Source organism: Myxocyprinus asiaticus, chromosome 16 (genome assembly GCF_019703515.2).
Source record: "Myxocyprinus asiaticus isolate MX2 ecotype Aquarium Trade chromosome 16, UBuf_Myxa_2, whole genome shotgun sequence".
Lineage (NCBI taxonomy): Eukaryota > Metazoa > Chordata > Actinopteri > Cypriniformes > Catostomidae > Myxocyprinus > Myxocyprinus asiaticus.
Window position 1 is genome coordinate 24,634,658 of NC_059359.1, and position 26,626 is coordinate 24,661,283.

At 38.2% G+C, this 26,626-nt stretch overlaps 2 protein-coding genes across 13 annotated transcripts; both read right to left on the reverse strand.

The window, feature by feature from the left end:
- Nucleotides 1–424: 424 nt before the first annotated feature.
- On the reverse strand, nucleotides 425–20,365 carry LOC127454054 (zinc finger protein 43-like). Of its 12 annotated transcripts, none has more exons than XR_007899486.1 (5): nucleotides 20,115–20,365; nucleotides 17,749–17,825; nucleotides 11,087–11,144; nucleotides 4,257–4,480; nucleotides 425–3,836 (listed from the first exon to the last, which is right to left on the reverse strand). XR_007899486.1 is itself a non-coding variant. In XM_051720996.1 (5 exons), the coding sequence occupies exon 5, from the start codon at nucleotides 10,781–10,783 to the stop codon at nucleotides 9,083–9,085; it is 1,701 nt and encodes a 566-aa protein (XP_051576956.1). In that variant the 5' UTR covers nucleotides 11,087–11,144; nucleotides 11,510–11,743; nucleotides 17,749–17,825; nucleotides 20,115–20,363; the 3' UTR covers nucleotides 7,243–9,082. The 12 variants fall into 12 exon arrangements, 7 of the variants coding, with proteins under 7 accessions (XP_051576956.1, XP_051576954.1, XP_051576955.1 ...); XR_007899489.1 differs by lacking the exon at nucleotides 4,257–4,480 and adding an exon at nucleotides 11,510–11,743; XR_007899485.1 differs by having other exon boundaries at nucleotides 427–3,836; nucleotides 11,087–11,743.
- Nucleotides 20,366–22,546: 2,181 nt separating this feature from the next.
- Nucleotides 22,547–25,874, reverse strand: LOC127454060 (chemerin-like receptor 1). The gene is made up of 2 exons (XM_051721005.1): nucleotides 25,712–25,874; nucleotides 22,547–24,261 (listed from the first exon to the last, which is right to left on the reverse strand). The coding sequence occupies exons 1-2, from the start codon at nucleotides 25,846–25,848 to the stop codon at nucleotides 23,127–23,129; spliced, it is 1,272 nt and encodes a 423-aa protein (XP_051576965.1). The 5' UTR covers nucleotides 25,849–25,874; the 3' UTR covers nucleotides 22,547–23,126.
- Nucleotides 25,875–26,626: the final 752 nt, after the last annotated feature.

Here is a 26,626-nt window from a genome sequence, read left to right on the forward strand (position 1 = left end):
GTTGTTAGATTTAAATAAGATTTGGATGCCGCTCTTTTGGCTTTTACCTAACAGTGATGAAGAGCACAAGAGTCCCACTATTTTTCTGGCACTGAAATCATCCATTCGATCCTCTCCTGTAAGCAAGTCAATGCAGATACTTTATATTTTAAAACTTAGGGATGTTCAGGCAAAGGTACATGAATGAACCACCTGGGGAAAGGCTCCACTTCTTTTTGTACCTCAGGGAGTGTAGCAGCACTTGATGTTTTCATGTGCTCCTATAGAATCTCTCTTATTATTGACTTCCTGATTCACCACAATACTCTTAACCATTATCTATAGAACAACTATAGGAACATTCCACATCCCCTCACTTTTATTACCACAGCTGTACCTTCATAAGGGTCATACATTGCTATATGAAAGCTGTCACGCATTGCAGAAGAAAGTATAAACAGGGAAACAAGTCGAACTGAAATCTCACATAGTGGTCTCATGAATTACCCAAATATGAGTTTGTTAGCACTCTTTGGCAAAACAGTAAGGACCTCTAAAAGGCTGTGCTGACCAAAAAAATAAAAAAAATTATTAGGCTGGTTGGCTGGTCTTAAATAGTCTCCTAATTGGTTGGGTTTAAAGGGGTTCTATGCAATTTCAGGTGGTCAGGCTGGGAGACCACCTCGCCTTCCATCTAAACCAGCTAAGACCAGCAAACCAGTGCAGACTGGTTTAAGATTTTTTTAGCCGGGGGAATTTAACATGAGTGTTGTGCCAATTCTTATAATGGCTATTACGCTTTTAATAACCAAAGTTAAGACACAAGCCTCTACTCAATATGAACACACATAGCCTGGCTCTGGTGGAAATAATACTTCTTATTTTTGTACACAAAAATAACAAAAGTCAAGGGCTTGACTCTTATGGGGGTGGTATTTACTCATAGACTAAAATACATTTTTACAAATCCAGTGGCAATCCAGTGTGTAGTTCTTAAAAGTCCATTGTCAGATACCTGATATCCATATTGTTTTGAAACCAATTGCCAAACTTGTGGTATTTTTCTAAGAGAAGCCTTTAGAGTCTGATCCCATTGTATACCTCTTGAACAAAAAAGTTTATAAATGGAATGTGGAAAAAATAATTAATAATCCACATAAGCATAGCATAATATTTTTGTGAAGAATATTATTCTGAGATAAAATGTTGGTTCAGGATGGTTCATTCAACTGGACTATCTGAAATCATGATAGAATCCTTCTGACCAACCAGCAAAACAATGATACAGCATAAATTCAACAGTATACAAAGTGCTTTTCCAGCAAGTAGCGATCACTTGTTATGAACAATGGAATTGACTAAAGTCAGGGGTCAAGAACCCTGTTCCTAAGGAGCCATAGTACTGGCCCTGTGTTCTAAACTGGATAAATCAGCCTCTGAAGGGCACTTTGAAGGGAGAACAATCATGATAGCCATGTTGTAAGATCGCTTCAAACAGAATTTTCAATAAAAATGACTTAAAAGGTGATTTCCGAATAAACGTTATTTTTGAGCCCCACACCTTTCAGCCCTCCAAAGCTCTCAAAGTGGATTGTAAAGTCTTCGAAGGAAATAGGGAATAGGAATGATCACTTCTCAATGGAACGCAGCCTGCATGTTTTGTATTCTCCCTTATTCAACACACCTGGTTCAAGTCATTAGATCATTAGTAGGGTGCTTTGTGACCTGAACTGGGTTTGTCAGGTAAGGACGCCATACAAAACATAGCTCCTCAGGAATAAGGTTCTGAGCCCTGAGCTTCTTCAGATGACTGAAGAAAATCAGATTTTAAAGGAACACTACCATTAAGTGCAACATGATTGTTGATGAATTGTGTCATTGTGATCTTTAGACGAGGCAACAGGTTGGGGATGGGATGAGGGTTGGGGGGTTAGCCTGAGGTCCCCCTTAATTGTTTCACCATCAGTCGGGTTCCCCTTGGTCATTTCGTTGTTGGTTGGGTTGGGAAGGGAAGGGGGAGGTGGATTTGGGTAGCACAAGGACAATAGCCCCTCAATCCAATTTAAGGTTCCATACAATACAGTACGCAGTAATGAGTGTTTTACACTTAAAGCTACCTTATTGCAGTAAGGATAAAATTAAACCATTACCAAGTTTGAATACCATGATACCACTGAGATTTAAGATGTTTGCCAAGAAAGATGCAAAACATAAAACAGACAAACTGAAGTACTACTGATAGGCTCTCATCATGTGGATTAGAACAAGAGCATGATCTTTTGGTCTTGATTCCAACTATAGGTATCAAGATCTTCCCCCAGTGCTATTACATAGCCTCTGTTTCTACATGTCTGAGACTAAGTTTGATGTTGAAACCGATTGCTAATTGGCACCACAAAATAACTTATTACCTCTATGAACCCAGGTGGTTTAACTTATGCCAGAGTAGCCTCAGGTACCTTTGGTTGCTCTGCTAGTTTCTGATGCTAATGGTACTTAGTTGGGTTAAGTATTGTATCAGATTAGTTGTTCTAATTCTTTGTATTAATATACAGTAGGTTAGGACATTACAAATAACACTGTCATATACATTTATTCATTAAGCAAATGCTTTTATCAAAAATGACTTAAGAATAAGTTGAAGCAATAAATCCAAAGGAGAACACAAAAAAGTACACCATACCAACTTTCCATTAGGTAAAAAAGTACAACATTAGAGCAGAAGTGTAGTGCAGAAAAGATGTATACGTGTAATAAGGCTAATTAGTGAAGTGTTCCCGGAAAAGGTCTTCAGACATTTTTTTGAAGATTGCAATGGATTCTGCAGTTCGGATGAAGGTTGAGAGTTCACTGAGTAACACTAAGTAAGGCTGACCAGTGCCCATAAGGGGCAAAAAGGGGTAAAGCTTAGAGGGGTCTAGCCACTTGGGGTGCAAGATACCAAGTGTTTCCCTCAGTAGGCATGACAGAGGGGCCCGTTCAGTTGAATTTTTCAGGGCCCCAGCTACTGTATGTCTTTGGGCAGGCCTGCCACTGAGTAACATAGGGTGTTTAGGTTTTAAAAAGTGTCCAGGTGTTGTCCATTCACTAACTGCATGGTAGAGGAGGGTAAAGAAAGCAAAAGGGGTTTACTGTGGCTTCTCTTTGGTTTAGCGAAGAAGAGAGATGTGCCTCTTCATCCTGGATCATCTGTAAAGGGTTGATGGTACTAGCTGGAAGACCAGATAGAAAAGCATTGCAGTAGTCCAGTTTTGGGATGACAAGAGCCTGGAGCTGTACAGCAAAATCAGATAGGACAGGGCTAATTTTCCTGATGTTAAAGAGCACAAATTTGTATAACCAGGCAGTTGCTGAGATGTGATCTGTGAAGCTGAGCTGATAATCAAATACTACCTCATGATTTCTGACTGGCTTTATTGTTGTTGAGCCTAACTGGCTGTTGATGTTGTATTCAATCGATGGCCTGTCTGGGATTACAAGGAGTTCTGCCTTTTAAAGTTTAGCTGGTGATGGCATTCCTTCACCCAGTCCAAGATGTCAGAAAGACAGGCAGAGATGTGTGCTGAGATAGTGAGGTTGTCTCACTTGAATGAAATCTGCATGACAGTGGTAGGAGCAGACGTGAGATTTTATAAACAGGACCAGAGATGTGTATATCGAGAAGAGGAGGGGGCCAGGCACTGATCCCTGGGGTACCCCAGTGGTTATCTGGTATGATGCAGACACCCCACCCCTCCATTAAACCTTAAAGGATCTGATGGATGATTTTGAGTTAGATCTTGCCAATTATCAGGCCTTAGTACCAGAGAGCAGGGGAGACTTTTGAAGCCTGCTTGGTTGGTTTCTATCAGGTTGTTCTGTAAAAAACAAATAGGCAATAATTTAAGGCAAATCTTTAAAAGTATTTGAACAGGTAGAGTATGGTGCAAGCAATGCCAAAGTCATGGATTTGATTCTCAGGGAACACAAAAACTGATAAAATGTATACATTAGTTGCATTTCCACTATTGTGCCAGTGCAAGCCAGAGCTATCAACTGGCCAGCCAGGGCCAATAGCCTCGGACCTTGAGACCAAAATCGATCTGTGTTCCCACCATCGGGCCAACTGCCCTGCAGCATTGCTCTAAAACCTGCCCTTAATACCCTGCCCTAGTGCCATTGGTCACCCCCACCCATTTCACAAGCAATGTTATCTAGTTATGGTATCTAGAATATCGAGTTTATATTAACTGTAAACATTAGTTAGCTAGCAAGATAGGTTAGTATTGACAACTCACCGACTGTAACTACCATGGTGTCCCGAGTGGTCTCTCCACTAACAGCGGGACGATGTCCCAGCACACCATCCATGATCTTGAACCATGGAAAGTTCTTTCTTTGAGCACCACTCTGTCCATTGTGTGTTTTAACAGATTTGTATTGTGCCCACAATTTTTTTAATGTTTCCCATATGCAGGCTGTTTTGAAAGAACAGACTGGAGTATCTTCAAAGATTCCTCTTCTGATTTAAATGAGTAAACAAAGGTGGTCAGTTTTTACATCAACAAATGGAAAGATGTGTTTCTACCATCTGGATATATACCAAAGATGGAAAGACTTATTCTATCTCATTTATGCACATTACATCTACATGGCCAAAAGTTTGGTTACTCTGTTAATTCCAGTGAAGACAAATAATAATGCTACTCCACACAATGGCATTTAAGGTCATTGCGTGCTTCCAACTTTGTGGCAACAGTTTGGGGAGAGCCCTTTTCTATTCCAGTATGACAATGCCCCTGTGCACATAACGAGGTCCATAAAGAAATTGTTTACTGTGCGTGGTATGGAAGAACTTGAGTGGCCTGCACAAAGTCCAGACCTGAACCCCACTGAACATCTTAGGGGTGAATTGGAACACCAACTGTGAGTCAGGCCCCATCGCCCCAACATCAATGCCTGAACTTACTGATGCTTTTGGCCAGTTAGTGTACTTTGTTTATACCATATTTTTTGTCTGTAATGTCTATGCTGCTTGGTGTTGTCTGCTGTACCACACTGTAATGTCTTGTGTCCTGTTTATGGCATGAGAGATCTGAGAGTTCATGCTTTTCTACTTGTACATATTGAAAAAAGAAAGAACTTATTCTAGGCATCTAGGGATCTAGAGGGTTCCATTTCATATTTAACATTTGTAACACTACAGTGGAAAATGTCAGCTTATTCAGTTTCCTCTAGTCACAGTTCCACTGACCTGACTTGGCCCCACAAATCAGTAGCTATTTAATAAATGCACATCAATGCCTCACTTTTTGAGAGGCGTAAAGAAATATGACATTGGAGCGCAATTCCTCATGAACCACAGAAAATCCTCATTGCTGTGTGGTATAGCAAGACAAAAGCATCCGTGAGGCCAAGCACTGATGTTGGGCAAAGGGACATGGCTCACAGTCAGCATTCCAATTCATCCCAAAGGTGTTTAGAGTGGATCAGGTCTGGGTTTTGTACAGGCCAATGTCAATTGTCTTACACACCAGACTCAGTAAACCATGTCTTCATGGACCTTGTTATGTGAACAGGGGCACTGAAAAGGGCCCACCCCCAAACTATTGTGTACTTTATACCATATTTATTGTCTGTAATGTCAACACTGCTTGGTGTTGTCTGTGGTTCTACCATTTCCCCACACTGTAATGTTTAGTGTATTGTTTATGGCATGAGAAATCTGAGAGTTTATGCCATTGTACTTTTTACATATTGTAATAAGTACTTTACTCTTTACTATGAGAGGATCTGAAAGAATGATTAAAAATACCTATAGTCAATTCAGGAAAAAATAACAACCACTGAAAAGGTTCAGCACAAGATATCAGAGATCTCAAGAGTTAAAGGAAGTTGAAAAAGACCTGTCCATCTGCACCTCTCTATTGGAAGATTGCTCATTCTTCTTTTGCAAACTGCTCCAACTTTCTCAGATTTAAAGTGTGCCTTCTTGCGACTGCTGTTTTCAGATCTCTCCATTGGAATTCAAAGGGATTTAGATTTGGATTCATTGCTTGCCACTTCAGAACAGTCCAGTGTTTTATTTTCAATCATTCCTGGGTGTTTTTTAAATCCTTTAAATGTAATCTGTAAAAATGTAAAGATACTTAAGGGACCAGTTGGGGTTTCTTAGCTGCCAGACTGGCAGAACCCCCAGGAGTTCCCTTCAAACACACTTTCAGTTCTCTGGGAATCCTCCTCAATTCCTGCAAGAACTCAAAGGACTGTCAACAGTTCCTTTAATAACCCCATCATAAGGGGAATGCTTCAAGATTCTTGAATTATATCTTAAAGTGCATTGAGAACATAAATAATATTTGAGGCTTCTTTTAATTAATGACTTTGGCTATTCCAGTAAATACCAATCTTAACGCTATACCTTAGTGACATTCTAGGAATTCGGTACTTTCAACTTTGCTGCAATAGCTTGAGAAGGTCCTTTTCGGTTTCTGAATGCAATACCCCTGTGCACAAAGTGAGGTCCACAAAGAAACAGTTTACTGGATCTGGTATGTAAGAACTTAACTGGATAACACAAAGCCAAGACCAAAACCCCTAGTGAGCACCTTTGGGATAACCTGGCATGGTGACAGCAAGCCAGGCCCCATCTCCCAACATCAGTGCCTGACTGCACTGATGCTGTTAAGACTGATTGTGAGCAAATCCTTGCATCCATGTTTCAATATCAAGTGTAAAGCCTTCCCAGAGGTGCGGAAGTTGTTATACCAGTGGATTTAGTTCATGCTTTAGAATTGCAATGTTCAATAAGACACAAGAGCATCCATCTGTTCAGGCAACAATGTTAAGTGATGGAGCCTGGCTTGCTGTTGGCATTCCAACTCATCCCAAAGGTGTTCAGTGGGGTTAAGGTCTTGGCTTTATGAAGGAATTACTGAAAAAGCTAAACCTGATAATTAGAATGGAGTGTCTGCATACTTTTGGCCAAATAGAGCATTTTACCTTTGTTTTTATGAACTAAGGGGAATGTCATAATTATTTTTATGGGTACTCGACAACATGGCTTTCATACCGTCTATAAAGCTTTTTTACATTTGTCAGCCAACAAAACCAAAACTGATAACATATCCACTCCATCAAATAGATCAATCCTTAAATACAAATTTACACCTTCAAGGTGGCAACACTTACATGTTTCTTGCACTGCATTTAAGTGTCAGGGATCCCCTATAATTAAATAGTTGATTAAGCCACTTGGTTGATTAACAAATTACTTTAAATGTACACTTTTAAAATGAAAAGATACTCAAGGGACCATTTGGGGTTCCTTATCTGCCTGAGTGGCGGAACCCTCTGGAGATTCTGCCAAACACCCTTTCAGTTCTCTGAGAAACTTAACTCCTGCAAGGACTCTATAAACTGTCTACGGCTCCTTTAGTAACCCCATCATAAGGGGAAGGCTTTTAGACCCTCGAAATATATCTTGTAATTCCTCGAGAACATGGATATTTTAGGTTTCTTAAAAGGGTGTAAAGGCATGGTCATCTCAATGGGAATCCATGTGACTTCCGGTAACGAAGAATTACCTCTTGCAGTTTTTGCGTGGTGTTCAAGTTTGGTGCACTTTGAAAGGCGAAATCGCCGGGTTAACCAATAGAAAGTTGTTTGGTTTGGTAGTGACCTATGTGTGGGTGGTGCTTCATACATAGCTACACTGAATATTCACAATGGACATGGATATCATTTTAGCGGCAAATTTCTTTTTAACTTCACTCTCACAGACTATAAAAAGCAGTATTAAAAAGAGATAGCTTGGCAATTATTTTTTTGCTGGTTTCACACATGATCAACATCTGCCAACGCCTTCTTTGACTGCGGAATGTTGCAGTGCAAAGGTAAATGTAACCGCGCATTAAAATCTCCAGATGGTTCCGGCAGTGTGGCAGCTGAGGATCCTAAAATGGTGCCTTGAATATCATTTTTACAGTGTATCCATGTTCAAGTACCTCAATAGTTTTACCCAGAAATTTCCCCACTACGAAATGTTCCAAGCAAATAGTGCATCCCAGTATACATTTTCTTATTCAAACAGTTCGTATGGTATGAATGAATGAAATATTATGCGTATACATAAGCTGCATACCCATAAACAATTAGGCATTATTCACAAAGCTTTATCTGTGTTGTCCTTGCTTATTAACTGAAATTGTCTCCTACCTCTTGCTAGTTGTGTTTTTAATTGAACCACATTCTTCCAGCTGTTTAGATTACCCAAAGTCAAAGACATTTTCATGTATTGCAACATGCAATACTTTACAGTTATGAGACATTAATAAGAATTCAATAATTACAAGGCCTCAACAAAAACAATCATATTTAATCATGTAAAAGTAGACTTGTACAACATCTTTTTACTTATGTTTGAGAATGGTCAAAATATTTTATTTTGCATCACCACTAGTACAAAAACAATTACAATAAAAAAATTAAAAATAATAAAATAATAAAAATAAAAAAACTCAGCTTGACCAAAAAAATAACTAAAATAAACCCACTCTGAGTGGAATTTGTGGTTAAAAGTCAAACCTAGACTATTAGTTATGAAAGTATGTCTAAAAGGAACATATTATTTATATTTTTAACTAAAGCAGAACTGTGCTCTTAAGAATGATTTTTTTTAGCAAAGAAAGTTCAAATGGTTGCTTTGTTCTAAAAATTCATCTCTAGAGTATTTTAGTAATTTCAAAAATTCTGCTCATTAGAAGACTTCATAAAAGGCTCTATTGGGTTGTGTCTGCACACAGATTCAATGTCCTTTTTTAATTAAGAAAAAAATGGGAATTCAAAAATGGGAAAAAGTTAAACAGATTTTGGTGAAAGAAAATATTTTATGTACAACAAGTGAAACACAAAAGGAGTTTCATCAGAGAACCTAACCACTATGCAAGTATACCACTTGAAAAGTGGGAATCTAATATTTAACTAATATATAACTATAACTCAAATGAGCATTCTTATGTTGAGATATTTTTAAGTCTGGGATCATTCAGCATTCAAAAAATTATTCAGATAACATACCAACATCAGTATTTGCATCAGGCTTTTCAGTGTCAACTTCCTCATGTTAAATAGTGGAATCAACTAAATTAATCTCAGGAGATTTTGTGCTATCCTTTACAGAGCCATCATTATGCTGTTGCTCAAGATGGCGATCCAAAGCAGAGCGGAATGTAAAGCGGCATGGACAGCAAGGGCAACTGAGCAAGATTTTGCTGGGATCTCGCTTGTGGAAATTCACATGTCGCTGATAAACACTAAGCAATCCAAAGACTCGACAACATTCTTTGCATTTGTAGCTCATCTTTGGCTTGAAAGTTCTCCTCTCTTCAGAATCTAATGACAGCTCATCATATGACAAATGCATTTTTTTCTGCAAAGAAGAATATGACAATGAAGTTTCTTCTTCATGAGCCTCTCGTTCATTATCCTTGTCACCTTTAGTTGGTGTTGATGCTTTCACAAGTTCCTGTTTACTGCTTTCATCCCTGCTTTCTGTCTTTGATACCCCACAAGCTTTTGGTAGTAGCGCTGAACTGTGGTGTATGGCGACATGCCTTGTGAGATCACATCTTTGAGGAAAGCGTTTCCCACAATAAACACAAGCATGCAGAGTACCCTTATGGTAACGCATATGACGAGAGAGACTGCTTGAGTGCACAAATGCACAATGGCACAGTTTGCAGGAGTACAGTTTACCAGCAAAATGTAACCTGTTAGCTCCTCTAGGTCTACCTCTCATCCTTGACCTTAGTGGATCAAATTGTCTCACTTGGCTTTTTGAAACCATTTGACGTATTATACCAGAGTGGCCAAAGGACTGCCTTTTAATTTTAGCTAGTGAATCTGAAGAGTCCTGAACTTCATCCTTATCTGGATGCTGAGATGCATGATGGTCTTTTAATTCTGACATTTGGTTGAAATCCACCCCACACAAGCCACAACGATATGGCAGATCAAGTGAATCACTACCATTCATCTTACTTTCTTTCTCCTCTAGTATTTTCAGTTCTCGTGTGGGATCACTGGGGGACTTGCTGACACGAGAATGACTGTTTAGATGGCTCTGCAAGTCAGATAACCAAAAGAAACATAAACCGCAGATTTTGCAAGGATAAGACCTATCCATTCTATTTTCTTGTTCTTCCTCTATCAAAGCTTTGGGACCAAGAGATCCATGCCCTTGTTTTTGGTGTGACAACAAGGTCTCCTTTCTTAAAAATCGTTTTCCACAGTGTCCACAACTATAAAACCGTTCATGAGCATGGTTTTGAAGGTGGCTCTGCAGACTCTCCCGGTCATTAAACACCTTGCAGCAAAGGGTGCACTTGAACCCCTGCTCTAGGGCACGGTATTGCTGATGCAGGTGCAAGCTTTTTTGGTTTTTGAACACTTGTCCACATCTTTCACATTTAAACTGATTACACTCCTTCTCTGCCATTTTAGATGAAGTCAAGGCACCTTGATTAGGGGTTTGGCACCATGATGACTTGGATGCAGGTTTTCCAAATAAGAAAGAAAATTTAGACAACACAGATCGATCAACAACAGTGAGTGTTCCATTTTCATGGAGAGCAAACTCAATGGATGTGTTGATACTACTGTCATTACTACTGTTCAAAACATCAGGGAAAAACAAGCCAGCAAGTCCATGAATGGCCATGTGTTCAACTAGTTTTGGGTACTGCCTAAAACCTTCGCCACACTCTGTGCAGATGAAGACATCTCCTCCAATTAACTCTTGAATACAATCCATTGAGTATGCCATCTTGACAAAACAAAATTCAGATTTTGACATAAAAATTTAAATGGTTTGGGTATGTACAACCTAAATGTGATTAAGAGATAAAAAAGTTGCTTTATGCAATAAATATGTGCTGAAAAGTCTAAAATAATAATAATAATAATAATTAATTATTTAATAATTGGCCACTCAATCAACTCCAATAAAAGGGATAAAAGCATGACAAAGGATTAAAAATCTATCGTTGAAAGTTGGTGATCGTCAAATTCAATGACCACCAATTCTGTGGTAAATTATGGCCTTTCAGCATAATACAATGACATAAACCTTATTAGGTATGGCCTGCCTTGTTCCAGCTGCTGGCCCACAATTCGGATATTGTCATCTAAAAAAGAGAGAGAAGAGTAAATGTAAGATACATTTAACATACAACATATTGTTGATCACTGTGGAGATTAAACTCCTACTGATTAGGTTCGACATGTTGTGGTAGTTTAAAAAACATCACAAGAACTTTGAAAAGTACAACACTGCCAACCAGTTTGCTTGCTTGTCTAACCATCATCTTTCAACAGTGCATTACTCAAGTCAAAGAAATGACAGAAAAAAAAATGGTAGAAAGAAAGGCTGGCATTCACACACACACACACACACACACACACACACACACACACACAGAAGAAAACAAGTTTTTATAGGCAACTGTATAAGGTGTACCAAAAATTACGAAAACCATGATGCTTGGCTTACTTCTGTTGTTTTGAATCCCCCTAAGACCGGGGTGTCCAAAGTCCGGCCCGCGGGCCATCTGCGGCCCTCTGACTGCTTTGATGTGGCCCGTGATAGATTTTAGAAATAGAGAAGAATTTGGCCCACTAAGGAGAAATTATATGAAATTCATGTTCTGGACACTGGAAGCCACTACTATTCACAGCGCATCATCTCCAATAGTGCATTCTGTGCTGTTGCCACCAGCTTCATCCACTGGCAGGGTTCAACAGGAGTTTGGAATACAGAAAGAATTATGCATTTATTAAAGGATTAGCATCAGGTAAGATACTTCACTCATGTATTTGTTCTCATTAAAATGTCCCGATACCTCACATTTTTGACCCTGCTGTTGTGAGAGCGGCTGCACGTAGGGCTCTTGCCGTGGCAATTTTTAACAATGCACGATTGTTAAGGGCCAATTACCGCTGGTGAACGGTGTTGTTCTGTGGTTGGAGAGCGGGGGAGGTGGTGCCCGCAAATTACACGTTATTATGGATCAAACTTTAAAAAGTGCATCATTGAACACAAAATAAAAATTAAACCATTTGTAAAATCACAGAATACCCAAAATGACAAATACAAAACTTTTTGCATTGGTTTAAAAAAAAAAAAAAAAAAAAAAAAAAAAAAAAAAAGTTATTCATTTTATACGTCAGTAACATGTACACGTCAATGGCTAAAAATACTCAAGATTGTCAGATTCGGTTAATATTGCTAAACTCCAATATTCAACATGACTAAATATCACTAAACATCTGGACAATAAATTAAATAGTTTAGTCCTACCTATGCTGAAAGCTTTTCGATTGTAAGATGCTATAAAACATTTGACAGGTAAAAAGCAACATTGACCAGTTTTGAGAAGATCTCACTTGAGTTAAAAATGTCCAGAATGCATTTTTAATCTTGTCAATGAATTTACTGACAAAAATGTTGAGGTGTTTTTTGATTCTGTTAACAACGATGGGCTCATGAGGATAATAATTTTTTTTTAAATTCAAACACTGTTGACAAAAATATTATGAGAAATAAACAACACTGCAAGATATTACCAATGCATTGACGATGTTTTGGAAGAAAAACCTTGTTGGAAAAAAAACCTTGTTTGTTCAAATGATCCAGTCATAGTATTTTGAGGATTTTTCTAATGTAAGCTGTGTGTTGTGAGATGAAAGTGCTGATTCCCCGAAATCAAGTCTAAAAAAAAAACCTGAAAATGAATACATCCCTTGGATGAGGATTCCACAACACAGTTATTAAGGATCTAATATTTAATTTACATTATTTCAGGAATTTATTTAAAGTTTTCACAAGATCTTTTAAGTTGATATATTTACATCACATGCTTAACAGCTGGTGGCAGTGGGGCTGTTGTCACGGAGATACTAGCAGCCCAAGCTGCAGTTTATTATTGAGAGTGCACAGAGATGCGCAGACCGAGCACACTCTCCCAGAACGTCCTCTGTAGCACAGGGAAGTTTGATGTGATTAATTGGTTTGTTCTGATATTTTGTTGAAACAAGAAAATTATTTACAGGCTTCCTAACGCCATTTGGGTAAGAACAGTGTAGGAGTGTGCTTAAAACACTCACATCTGTGCCTTGTGCGCACACTCAGCTTGTACATGCACATACAAAATAAAATGAAGTGCAATATTTTGATCAAATTTAAATAATATTTGTAACATTAGTAGCAACAAAGAAGAAACTATAATTGAATAGTTAAAAAAATAGAGTAATTCCTTGCATAACAGGAAAATGAAATCTGATTATACTAATGGGTCACACCCAACATTGCTCAGCAGCAGTATAATATTTTGTATAAGACATCACTGTTTCATTACAAATGTTCTTGGTGAGTAAAATTGCCTATCCTTAATTTACATGTAGGGCCTACACAAGCATACCATAGAGCACAAATTATGATTAAAACTAGCCTAGTATTAAGCATACAAATAACAATATAAAGATTATGCACAGTGGCAATGTAGAAGCATCTAGCCCTTTTTTTAATTATTACAGCAATGCGGCCCATGGCACTTTTTTTCTTCTGCATTTGGCCACTGACCAAAAAAGTTTGGACACCTCTGCTTAATACATACTATAATTCCCTTTCTATACATTTCCTGTTCAAATTGAAGTGGCACAATACAAGTCTTAAGGCCCCTCCTCTTCTTCACAAAAAAGATTGGATTTAATTACGAGAAACTATAATGTACCTAACTATCCCATACTTTTTTAATATATTGAGGTCAAAGGCTAAAAACAAATTTTAAGCACAGGCAACGTGCGTGCTGCTAAAACAGTTAAATACAATTAAAAATTCGACAGATCAGGTATTAGGCTGGTAATAAAACCACATTCGACGGTAGTCAAAAACGCATGTGACCACATAGCACTTGAGGTGTATACGCTAATCTATCCTGATAGCATTCCAGACATTGTCATGCGATTTGTCAATCAACCGCTGTGCTAAAACAAGAGTTTAAACTTTGCCGGTTACAAGCGACTTTGAAAGGAAATAAATGTCCTATTAGGCGGCCACCTAAAGGCCAAAGTATACTTCACGCATCTGCGTTGTGGATCCCTCCGCGCACAGTATGTGTGACGCAAATTGCATCAGTACAGTCGGCACAGCACAGCTTGACCGCGCGCCGCCTAGATGTTCTTCACTCACGCACGCCGTCCTCATCTGTGTGTGTCGTCTGCGCATGCGCTGCCCACTGACTTTACTAAAAGAGTGTCCGAAGCAGTTGTAGTGCACATGCGTTGAACATGTTCCTATTTGTTGGCAGTCAGAAAAGTATACTCACAAAGACAAAGCGGTAGGCCTGGTGCAATCCGATCAGGAACACGCAAAAACTAAGTATACAGTGCATCCAGAAAGTATTCACAGCGCTTCACTTTTTCCACATTTTGTTGTTACATGCCTTATTCCAAAATGGATTAAATTCATTATTTTCCTCAAAATTCTACAAACAATACCCCATAATGACAACGTGAAAGAAGTTTGTTTGAAATCTTTGCAAATTTATTGAAAAAAAAAAAAAAAAACAAAAAACAAATCACATGTACATAAGTATTCACAGCCCTTGCCATGACACTCAAAATTGAGCTCAGGTGCATCCTGTTTCCTGATCATCCTTGAGATGTTTCTACAACTTGATTGGAGTCCACCTGTGGTAAATTCAGTTGATTGGACATGATTTGGAAAGGCACACACCTGTCTATATAAGGTCCCACAGTTAACAGTGCATGTCAGAGCACAAACCAAGCCATGAAGTCCAAGGAATTGTCTGTAGACCTCCGAGACAGGATTGTATCGAGGCACGAATCTGGGGAAGGGTACAGAAAAATTTCGGCAGCATTGAAGGTCCCAATGAGCACAGTGGCCTCCATCATCCGTAAATGGAAGAAGTTTGGAACCACCAGGACTCTTCCTAGAGCTGGCCACCTGGCCAAACTGAGCGATCGGGTGAGAAGGGCCTTAGTCAGGGAGGTGACCAAGAACCCGATGGTCACTCTGACAGAGCTCCAGCATTTCTCTGTGGAGAGAGGAGAACCTTCCAGAAGAACAACCATCTCTGCAGCACTCCACCAATCAGGCCTGTATGGTAGAGTGGCCAGTCGGAAGCCACTCCTCAGTAAAAGGCAGATGGCAGCCCGCCTGGAGTTTGCCAAAAGGCACCTGTAGGACTCTCAGACCATAAGAAACAAAGATTGAACTCTTTGGCCTGAATGGCAAGCGTCATGTCTGGAGGAAACCAGGCACCACTCATCACCTGGCCAATACCATCCCTACAGTGAAGCATGGTGGTGGCAGCATCATGCTGTGGGGATGTTTTTCAGCGGCAGGAACTGGGAGACTAGTCAGGATTGAGGGAAAGATGAATGCAGCAATGTACAGAGACATCCTTGATGAAAACCTGCTCCAGAGTGCTCTGGACCTCAGACTGGGGCGAAGGTTCATCTTCCAACAGGACACCGACCCTAAGCACACAGCCAAGATAACAAAGGAGTGGCTCCGGGACAACTCTGTGAATGTCCTTGAGTGGCCCAGCCAGAGCCCAGACTTGAACCCGATTGAACATCTCTGGAGAGATCTGAAAATGGCTGTGCACCGACGCTCCCCATCCAACCTGATGGAGCTTGAGAGGTCCTGCAAAGAAGAATGGGAGAAACTGCCCAAAAATTGGTGTGCCAAGCTTGTAGCATCATACTCCAAAAGACTTGAGGCTGTATTTGGTGCCAAAGGTGCTTCAACAAAGTATTGTGCAAAGGCTGTGAATACTTATGTACATCGTTTTTTATTTTTAATACATTTGCAAAGATTTCAAACAAACTTCTTTCACGTTGTCATTATGGGGTATTGTTTGTAGAATTTTGAGGAAAATAATGAATTTAATCCATTTTGGAATAAGGCTGTAACATAACAAAATGTGGAAAAAGTGAAGCGCTGTGAATACTTTCCGGATGCACTGTATTTGGGCCTTAAGTGAAATTTCGGGCTGCTGAAACAAAATTAATTGTGTAAATCTCTCGTTTATACACACTAAATATGCTTCTCATCTGAGAGGCGTGTTTGTGCAGCATGACTGAAACCTGGTTTTCGTGCAAGTGTGGCTCGACTCGCACGAGCCATCACCGAACCACTCGCACCAGGGATCCGCTCTGCTTGGTTATTTTGAAATGTACCAAAATAAAGGTTTTACAAATACACATCATCACCTTTAATAAAATTGATCACAATTTTACAGCAGTAGCAGTAACTGGTATTTTGACAACAAATGTATTACAGACTTTATTACAACTGTGGCAGTTGTAGTTTAAGTTTCTAAATGTGTTTAGGCTACTATTGTTCATAAATAATTCAGCAGAATAAACATTTTCAAAAATATTTGCATCAATAAATTCAGCAAGACTAGTTTATTTGTTTCCAACTTCATAAAAAATATTGTTTTCCTTTCATCAGACTCCTAATAATTTAAATAATCTTTTGGAATATCTAAAGGCAAACAAGGCCACAACATCATTCAAACAGAACATATATTTCACAGGAGGACGGCTTTGTCCATAATTTATCAAAGTCTTGAAGGTTCATATTTCAAACCCCTTTATGTACTTATTATATTTACAGTGCAATGCCACAAGCATAGGTAATTTAATTAAAATTAGTGTTTTCAGTGGTTAGGTCAATGTAGCTATTCTTTCTAAAAAATAAATTATAGAAATAAGGCGTTAATTAAACTAAATTTTGTTTAATTTCATATAAATTCTGCACTGATTTCAAAAGGTTCCATATTCTTATATGTGAAAAATAACTCAAATCCAATGAAAACATGAAATCCTATTAAGTTATTGTGTTGTATATGAAATGCAATGATGAAATAAACCAACTTCAAGTACGTGGATGACAATATACATCAGTCACCACCAAAGACCATTTCTGACACAGGAAAATCTCTGTAATACAATTGAAATTTGTATTGTAGCACTTTTCATGTTACTATCTTCTTAAGATGAATCGCTTATGTTGTATCCTTCCTCATTTTGTAAGTCGCTTTGGATAAAAGCATATGCTAAATGAATAAGTGTTAATGTAAAGCTCAGGTTAATAGAGGTACTCCACTAACACAATGGATAATTTTGCTTGAAATGTTGCATTTGTGCTTAGATTTCATTTCAAATGCATCTGAAAGGACAGTAACACACTGACATAGTGACTGTCATACCCTTGAAATCCGATCACAAGTGGCCACAGAAGATGCATTTAAGTGACCAGGTGTAAACAGCGCTGTGTTGCACCTGACCACATGCCATTGGATCACCCGAGATGCATTTTAACAATTTTAATACCAGGTGTAAACGGGGTCTTTCTGTCTGACTTGCTTCAGAAGACTTGGAATACAGTGCATAAAGTCACATGGACTAAATTTATGGCGCTTTTATGGTTTTGTTTTATCCTATTTGGAGCTTGACAGCCTGTGGCTAATATGATCTGTCGATATATGTAAAGGTACATGTGAAAATTGTTTTTAAAAAAATAAATTATTTTGTGTGCAACAGATAAATGACAGCATATGGATTTGAAATGAGGGTAAGTAAATAATACAAAAAATTCATGATTGGGTGAACGATTCCTTTAATATTTTGTTGATGCAATGCACAAACATTAGAATCCTTACAGACTAGAGTAACAGGAATTCAGCTTTTACTCACCACAATTCTGATGTTTTAAAACATTCACTCCCCTTTACTGAGGCAAGGTTGAACACCACCACAGACAACCAGTTTTTCTAAAGATTAACAAAGACAAAACAAGAAAAGTTAACAAGGAGGTGTATTTAAAGGGACAGATCACCCAAAAATGAAAACTGTCTCATCATTTACTCACCCTCATGCCATCCCAGATGTGTATGACTTTCTTCTGCTGAACACAAAGAAGATTTTTAGAAGAATATCTCAGCTCTGTAGGTCCATACAATACAAGTGAATGGTGGCCAGAACTTTGAATCTTCAAAAATCTCGTAAAGGCAGAATAAAAGTAATCCACCTGACCCCAGTGGTTAAATCCATGCCTTCAGAAGCAATATGAAAGGTGTGGGTGGTGAGAAAAAGATCAATATTTAAGTCCGTTTTTACAATAAATCTCAATCTTCATTTGTTTTTTGGCGATTTGCATCCTTCATGCATATCGCCACCGACTGGTGGTTAAAGGTGAAGATTTATAGAAATAAAGGGTTTCTCACCCACACCTATCATATTGCTTCAGAAAATATGGATTTTTGAAGATTCAAAGTTCTGGCCACCATTCACTTGCCTTGTATGGACCTACAAAGCTGAGATATTCTTCTAAAAATCTTTGGTTGTGTTCTGCAAAAGAAAGAAAGTCACATCTGGGATGGCATGAGGGTGAGTAAATTATTTTTCATTTTTGGGTGAACTATCCCTTTACAGGTTTTACTACTAACTACTAATAAACAGGCCTAATTTTTGGTAATCTGAGGCCAACAAGATCAAGATTACATTAGCTTTGACAGACCTCTTTTACATGGTGACAAGACACATTTCTTGTACAGAGAGCAGCACACCACAAACACCCAGATATAATGTCAGAAGGCGCTGATGCTTACCATCATGACATTTATATAACTTGTATGTACCTCACCTTCCTGATAAATCACTGATGCTTGTAGGCAGGGACTAAAAACTAAATGTTTTTTATTTTGGTTCGTTCTGAGCAAAAACTGTATTTTGTCATTCAGGTTCAGAAGTTCCGCAGCCTACTTTCCAAAAGGTTACCGGTTAGAACAAAATAAAAGAATGGTTAAAAGCGTGCTTTTAAAAATGACAGTACTCTGCGCTAAGGGGTGGGTGAAATACCAATTGCAGTGTTGCCAAATCTTGCAAGAGAAACAATCAAAATGGTATGGAAAAACAAGCCCAAAATAAGCAAAAATAAGCAATTAAACCCCCCCCCCCCCCCCGTGGTGGATTTACTGGCATAGAAATCATAAACATACAGTTAATTAACAGTTAAGTATCATTTTAAATGCAGATCTGCTTCTCAGTCAAATCCCAACCTGTATTAATGCATCATATCTAACAATAATTCATTGAAGACTTGGAAACTACTGAGAAATTTACTTTTTATCTCTAGAAATGTTTCCCTTGTACATGGGTTAGCCGTGCATGTATATGTAGTAATTAAACATAGCTGTGAAAAAGGTCTTCATTCACAGAATGCGACATCCACAAAGGACAATAAGTCAAAGAAATGTGTGATGCAGCAGTTTCCTTCAGGATCAAAGCACATGTTTTTTTCGGGCAACATGAAGTGGTGTAGTTCCAAAAATGTACTGTGATAAACCCTTTGGCCTTTAGTTTTATGAAAAATTACCAGAACAAAATTAACCGGTTATAACCGGTTTCCAGCATTTAAAAATAAAGTTTTCACTCTGGAACAACTGAAAATAACTTCGGTTATGTTCTGCACAAAATTTCGTTCGTTTTCCGTTCCTTGAACCGTTTTAGTCCTTGGTTGCAGGACTAAACATTGTGTTTAAGTGTGGTAAATGTCCGCCTCATTGTAAGTTACCACAGTTATTATAATTTCTTATTTTCTACAGTACTAACAATGCTAACTCCACTATGGCATTTTGGCAAACTGTAGTTTTTTTATTTGAGAAACCTTCAATCAAACATCTTGGCGTCTGAACCAGGAATTAACTAGGCTGCCTATCAATTTATTGTTTTAAATATAAAATCGACATTTAAAGGTAGCAAAACATAAAAAGTAATTATGTGTATACCGATACATTTATCTAAGACAACGGGGAAATTAATTTCCCGATCAACACACTACAACAGGCACAACACCTCCACATAATTAACGCCATCTTACGGAGCTAAGCCACACGCTACTTTAGCGAAGTTGATGAAGGCCTTGCTTGTAGCTGACATGCAGGCTAAGCGACCGAAGTAAACACAGATCGGTTATGTGGATTTGATATAGAATGAACAGTTCCATGCTTTTATATAACCGCATTTGCAAATACAACCAGCTCCATGTTTCAGTGTATTACCTCGTCGACTATTTGATGTCACTTCTGAGGGCGCTTAAACGCGCGTAGACACATCAGGTTTCCTTTTCAGATTAGGATGTAGCAGAACTGCAATCCTTAGCAAATTCAATGTTTATCTTAACTCGAGTTTTATTTTTAATCAGCCAACATGACATTTAATTTTCACATTCTCGAAACGGTAGGAAAAGATAAAAATAAATAGCTTCCGCTTCCCATTACCCGCCCCAATTGTTACACAACACTAGGTGGATTAGCGCCATCTACTGGAGTTAAGCGTTTAGCCAAGATGTAATGGCTGACTGTCCCCGAAACCATACTGTAGTCAAAACACTTTTGACCACTCTTATGAATGTTGGGGGTCCGAATGTGACCGTTTTGTGCAACTGTGCAAATCTTGGGGGTCATATGCATCATCCAAAAATTAAAAAGCATCTTATACAAAATGTTACGTAAACATTGGTTTCAGATGTGAAGTGATGCCTCCCAAAATCCTTTTTTCAGGTTTCGGACATAGCCAGTATACCCAACCTTGCCCGAGGCAGCATCATGAAGATTTTGAGAGTGCTCTTAGTAAGCCTATTGGAGTAATAGTGGTAGTTTTAATTCATGACTTTCCAAAACAGCACTTAAAAAATAAGTACATATAGCAGGGTTAAAATGAGTACATAGTTGTCATCATTTCCATACCAAAACTTTTGTCACCAAGCAATCTGCAATATACTTTCTCTGTCTGTAGATTTGTAGTGTATATTATACAGTATACATAATGTGAGATATATAATAATGTAACATATACACTCACTGAGCACTTTACTAGGAACACTATGGTCCTTATAAAGTGCCCGACATGGTTTTCTGCTGTTGGAGATCAGCAGTTACAGAAATATTCAAACCAGCCCGTCTCGCACAAACAATTATACCACTGTCTAAATCACTGAGGTCACATTTTTCCCTCATTCTGATGTGAACATTAACTCAAGCTCCTGACCCATATCTGAATGATTTTGTGCATGGCACTTCTGCCACACGATTGTCTGATTAGATAATTGCATGAATAAGTAAGTGTACAGGTGTTCCTAATAAAGTTCTCAGTGAGTGTACAATGTATAATATATTGTATAATAAGGCAGAAATAGCTGACAATAACATCTGTAAATCTGAAAGTTATAAATAGTCAAATTATAAACAGTTAGGTAGTGCAAAGGGGTATAATTGCACAAAGTAGTCTGTTATTAAGTCTGTTATTATGTGGGAAGCTCTTGAGATGGCTCAGTGTTATGTGCTGTTCACTTTGTATGCCCTCTCTAGTCATTTTAGAGCAGGTGTTTACAAGTGTTTGGTTGCCGTTTCAGTTATTGTGAGTGATGTGAACCAGCATGTAATGGAGAAATGGAATACTTCTGATATAAGACCAGTTGGGTATTCATTCAGTTAAGATATTCTTATTCCGTAAAATATTCTTGTTAAGACTTAAAAATGAAGGGAAACGTATGCTAAATGTCTACACATGTAGCCTAACATAATGGCAACAGCTTGCATCAGAAAATACAGAAAAATGTATGGACATTCAGAAATTGGTTAAGGGTAAACAGTGTTAGGGTTGGTGTGTCACGCTGCAGTTTTTCTCGTTTCTGCATTATAGATAAAAGTTCTATCCAACCTGGACGGTCTTAGATTTTGTTGCAAACAAGAGCGCTGAAATCTGCTTCACCCAAATACGAGCTAGCAAGTGGTACCAGCAGTTTTAGGGCACTCACCAATACTTCTGCGTATTCACCTTTTCTGACAAACCAAAATTCCTCCAGGGATGCACAGGAATGGAGAAGAGAAGTTGTATATTTTATAAATAGGTCTTGCCTACAGCTATAAAAAATAATGTTCAGAAAACTTTAAAAAAATATGCCACAGAAAAGATACAGTTAGAAATCTCCCGTGACCCCTGTGTGGTTGTGACCCCAAGGTTAAGAAACTCTGTTGTAGTTAATGGAACTTAAAAAAAAAAGAAGAAAAAAAAAAGAAAAGATGATTTATTCTTAAAGTAAAAGAAAGAATTCTTTGTTCACAAAGACTTGGAATATATTGCACGAGTTGTATGAACTACTTTTGTGATACTTTTTGTGAATTAATTTTATGGTGGATTTGCATCCTTTTTTAAGCTTGAAAGCTCCAGTCCTTGTGTTATTATTGTGTGTTTCTGAAAAGAAAAAGTAATCTGGGTTTGGACCAAGGAATGAGGCGAGGGTGAGTATGAAAACAAAATGTAAATTTTTGGGCGAACTGTTCCCTTAGAAAACCTCAAAATTCTATTGCATTAGGATAACCAGGGTTTTTGGTTGGGTGACATTATACCAAAAACTTCTAATGTGACATTTTTTTTAATGATATTGATATATGATTGTACAGATACAGAGAGATCCACACCTCATTAAACATTGTGATGAGATAAGTGTAATTAGCTTAATTATTAATCAAATTAGTTTCAGGTTTTTGCTTAATCTTTCAAATACATTGGATAAACATGATATGATAGATATGTAAATTTATCAAATATGTTTGAATATGTGTTATACAGTAATTGCATAAGAAACTGCATAAAATACTCTCCTGACATGTTCAATACTTGAAAGGCTTCATTCTACTGCATTACTAAATATGGCCTACAATACAAATACAAATTTTAATTTATACATATACAATACAAAGTTTTATACAGTACAATATAAATGTATTTTTGTCAAACACTTAATGTGTATATCAATAATCACACACACACCCACACACCCACCCACACACACACACACACACACACACACGCTTATAATAGTTAGGCAATTCCCTATAACTGCAAGGCAGTGTTTTAATGTAAAGCTTTGGACAAACTTTTCTTTTGATCCAGTTTCTTCCAGTTAATGTGTCTACATTTGTATTATGATTACATTAAATACATATGTCAAGTTGAATGAGCAGTCTATGTAAAGTCCTCCCTCAGACATAGTGCCTCATGTCTGTTTGTTATACTTCAGCATCAGAGAAGGACTTACTTCCTTGCTCTTTGTTCCGAATGATGTGCATTGAATTTGTGCAGGTATTTGTGCGTGAAACCTCCTCTGTGAAAGCTGTTTCCAAGACCTTCAGGATTGACTTGCGCACTTTATCTTTAAAGTCTTGTCCCATGAAAACATACAACAAAGGGTTTAGGCAGCTGTTTAGGAAGGCCAAACTGGTTGCAATTGGAATTCCAACAGTGGTGACATACTGTAGGGTGGAGCTGTATTTAGTTGCCATGTGGTTTACCATCTCAATAAGGACTAGGATATGGTATGGAGCCCAACACAAGAAGAAGGCAGTGATCACAGCAGCAATGATCTTGAAAGGACGTCCAGTTCGGCCAGACATCGAACGGTTTCTCTGGAGACGATGGATGATAACCGCATAGCAGGAGACAATGATTACAAAAGGTATAACAAAGCCAAGGAGGAAACGGGTAATGATCATGGCACGGTGGCGTAACGTACGGAGTGCCACCACCTCTGGTGTTTCATAGTCATCAGAGAAGGCAAAGTTATTGAAGCAGTTAATTATGTTTTCATTGTTGTGGTCTGGCCCAGTGTCCTTAAAGACAAAGTAGGGAGAGCTCAATGCCAGGGCAAATAACCAAATTCCCAAGCTCACCACTGATGCACGACTTACATTCCGATGATTCTGTGCCCAGATTGGACGCACCACAGACACACAGCGGTCAACGCTGATCACGACCAGGATGTACACACTTGCAAACATGTTGAGGAAACTAAGCGTGCTGTTGAATTTACACATGAACTGGCCAAAAGGCCAGTGGAAGCCCATAGCCGTATAAGCCACACTGAGAGGGAGGAAGGCAGTGAAGAGGAAGTCTGCAACAGCAAGGTTCAGGAACCAAACAGTGTTGACTGTTCTTTTCATTTTGAACCCAGTTACCCATATCACAATGCCATTGCCCACCACTCCAAGTACAAAAGCCAGACTGTAGACTATGAGTGACATGATGTTAAGAGATTTCCCAAGCTCTGTATTCTCCTCATAGTAGTCATAATATTCAAACTCAGATGTGTTGCGATTGGGAGGACTCTCTGTAAAGTTGACTGGATCCATCATTGTACATTTAAATCTGTGTTGACAGAAAAAAATTATGTCATTTCAGTACTGGAAATAATAAATCTTGAAGAGACATACAAACACAGCAAATCACTAATACTTGATGTTACTTGATATTTGATGTGTGTGTTTACATCTGGAAGACATATTTTTAAATGCTGCTTGCTCATCTGCAATATGTCTATACGATGTATATCAATAAGTATGTCTTGGATGTCAATAAGACATTCAGCAGATGCCTTTGAGACGTTTATGATTTAGAATATTAGTAAATCTGATCTTTTGAAGATGTTTAGCAGATGTTAATTAGATTGCCATGCTTTTCAGATGAAAAGATCTAAAACAGACATCTCGGACATGTACGTGATTTGGTAAGCAAGGAAAGGAAACCAACATGTAACAACACTTGCTTTTGTCCACTAGAGGTCAGAAATTAAACATCCCCAAACATCCTCTGAAAGTGTCTTCCCAATTCTGCCTTCTCAGCAATGTTACATTTCACACGAGGATTATACATCTGTTTAGAGCTGCCACTTTTTAAGTTGTAAAATAAGGGTCTCTGATCTTACAGAACATTTATATAGAAAAAAATCCACAGTTTTTCGCACCATTTATGGACTTTTCAGACGGTCCCTTCCCACACCCTCCACAGTATTAGCACGTTTTAGCACAATGTATGGACTTTTCAGACTGTCCCTTGTGTAGGCACATTTTCCAGCTTATATCTATGTTAAATTAACGATCTGGAACGATTTCACCGTTTTGGGATTCACGCCATCTTTAAATACGGGACGTCCCGTATTTTACGGTACGGGTGGCAACCCTACCTGTTAATATGTTTGTTTTTTCCTTTTTTTCTTTTTTTTTTTTTTTCTTTTTTCTTTTTTTTTAGTCGTGAGGCTTATATGAAAAGTGTCTCCACAGTGCACAAAACAAAGGACATTTTTCTAAATGTCAATATTAATCATCGTTATATTTAGCCTACATAATTTGGTTCCTTTGAGCACAACTTGACAGCATGACATTCAGTTAGTGTCGTTTTTGTATAACACACCTTTCTAGTAGGAATACGAGTAGTAATGAGGCATACGGGAAATAATATTATATGAAATAAAAAAACTGATTTCTGATCCTTGAAAAAATATTCCCTCATACTAAGCTATCTCCAAAATGCGTAAAATGCTTTTTATGTAGACTAGACTCATCATATTTAAGTACACTGTTAAAACAGATAAATAAGATTAGATAAACAGTTATATACAGCTGTTTTTTATTTGTGTGTGTTAACAAGTCTTACAGTTTGATGACTGTACAGAAATGAAATTGCTTGTTTCAACTGATTGTTGTAAAACTATGAGTTATATTTTTTCGTACATTTGGAAAATAACACTTCAGAAGAGGCCGAGCAGTTAAATTTTACATTGGGATAATAATATTTCATAATATGAAAACACATTACTTACCCGAGGTTGCCTATAACTATAATCTCCACAAAATCACAGAGGAATTTGCTCACTCCTGTTACTCTCGAGGCCAAAACGGCAATAATCTCTTTCTCTTCGAGAAACTCAATCCCCGTTAGAGAGTGACGTCGCACCATCACCCGCCTCTTGCCTCTTCAGTGTATTCTGTTGTTGCTGCTCGTTGATTTAACTTTGTTTCAGCGTATTTTTTGCTCGTAGATTTGACCAAAGCTTTGTTTGTTTTATGTCCACACCACTTTGACAATGCTAATAATTTTCAGTGTTAATAGGTGAGCAGGCTTCATCTACGCGTTTAATCTCGCCGAATATTTTCAGCATTGGAGAGCCATGCATGGAATGATGCGGTTTCCCGAATGCGGTAAATCAAGCTGCCATTCCCTGACAAAAACCAGCATGTTTGGAGAAAGAGTGTGGCAAGCACACACGACATATCGAATCAAACCATGATATTCAGAAACTTCATGATGTAAATAATTTAATATGCACAGGTAGTTGTTTTGGCTATTTTCCCTTTTTTTTTATTATCTCCCCCCAACATTTTTTTGTTCTTAATTGGAGCAAGCAAATGCTTGGTTGAGGTTCAAATACAGACCTTGTATTGACCAATGAATGTGTGAACATACACTTAATTATTATTTTTTTTTTCCTCAACAGGACAGAAGAGTAACTAACTTGCAAATCTGTTTGTGAACAGTGTTGTTAGGGCTGGTGTGTCTGTTGCTTGTTGCTGCCCTGTGTGCCATGGTGACTCCTGTGATTTGTCTACTTGTTTTCAAGGCAGAACATGACCAGCAGTTTGTAAATTTAAGATCTCTCCAGTTTGAGTTAGTACTGTATGGTTCCCAGAGCCTTGAGATTATTGATAAAACACATTAACCATATCATTTTGCAGAG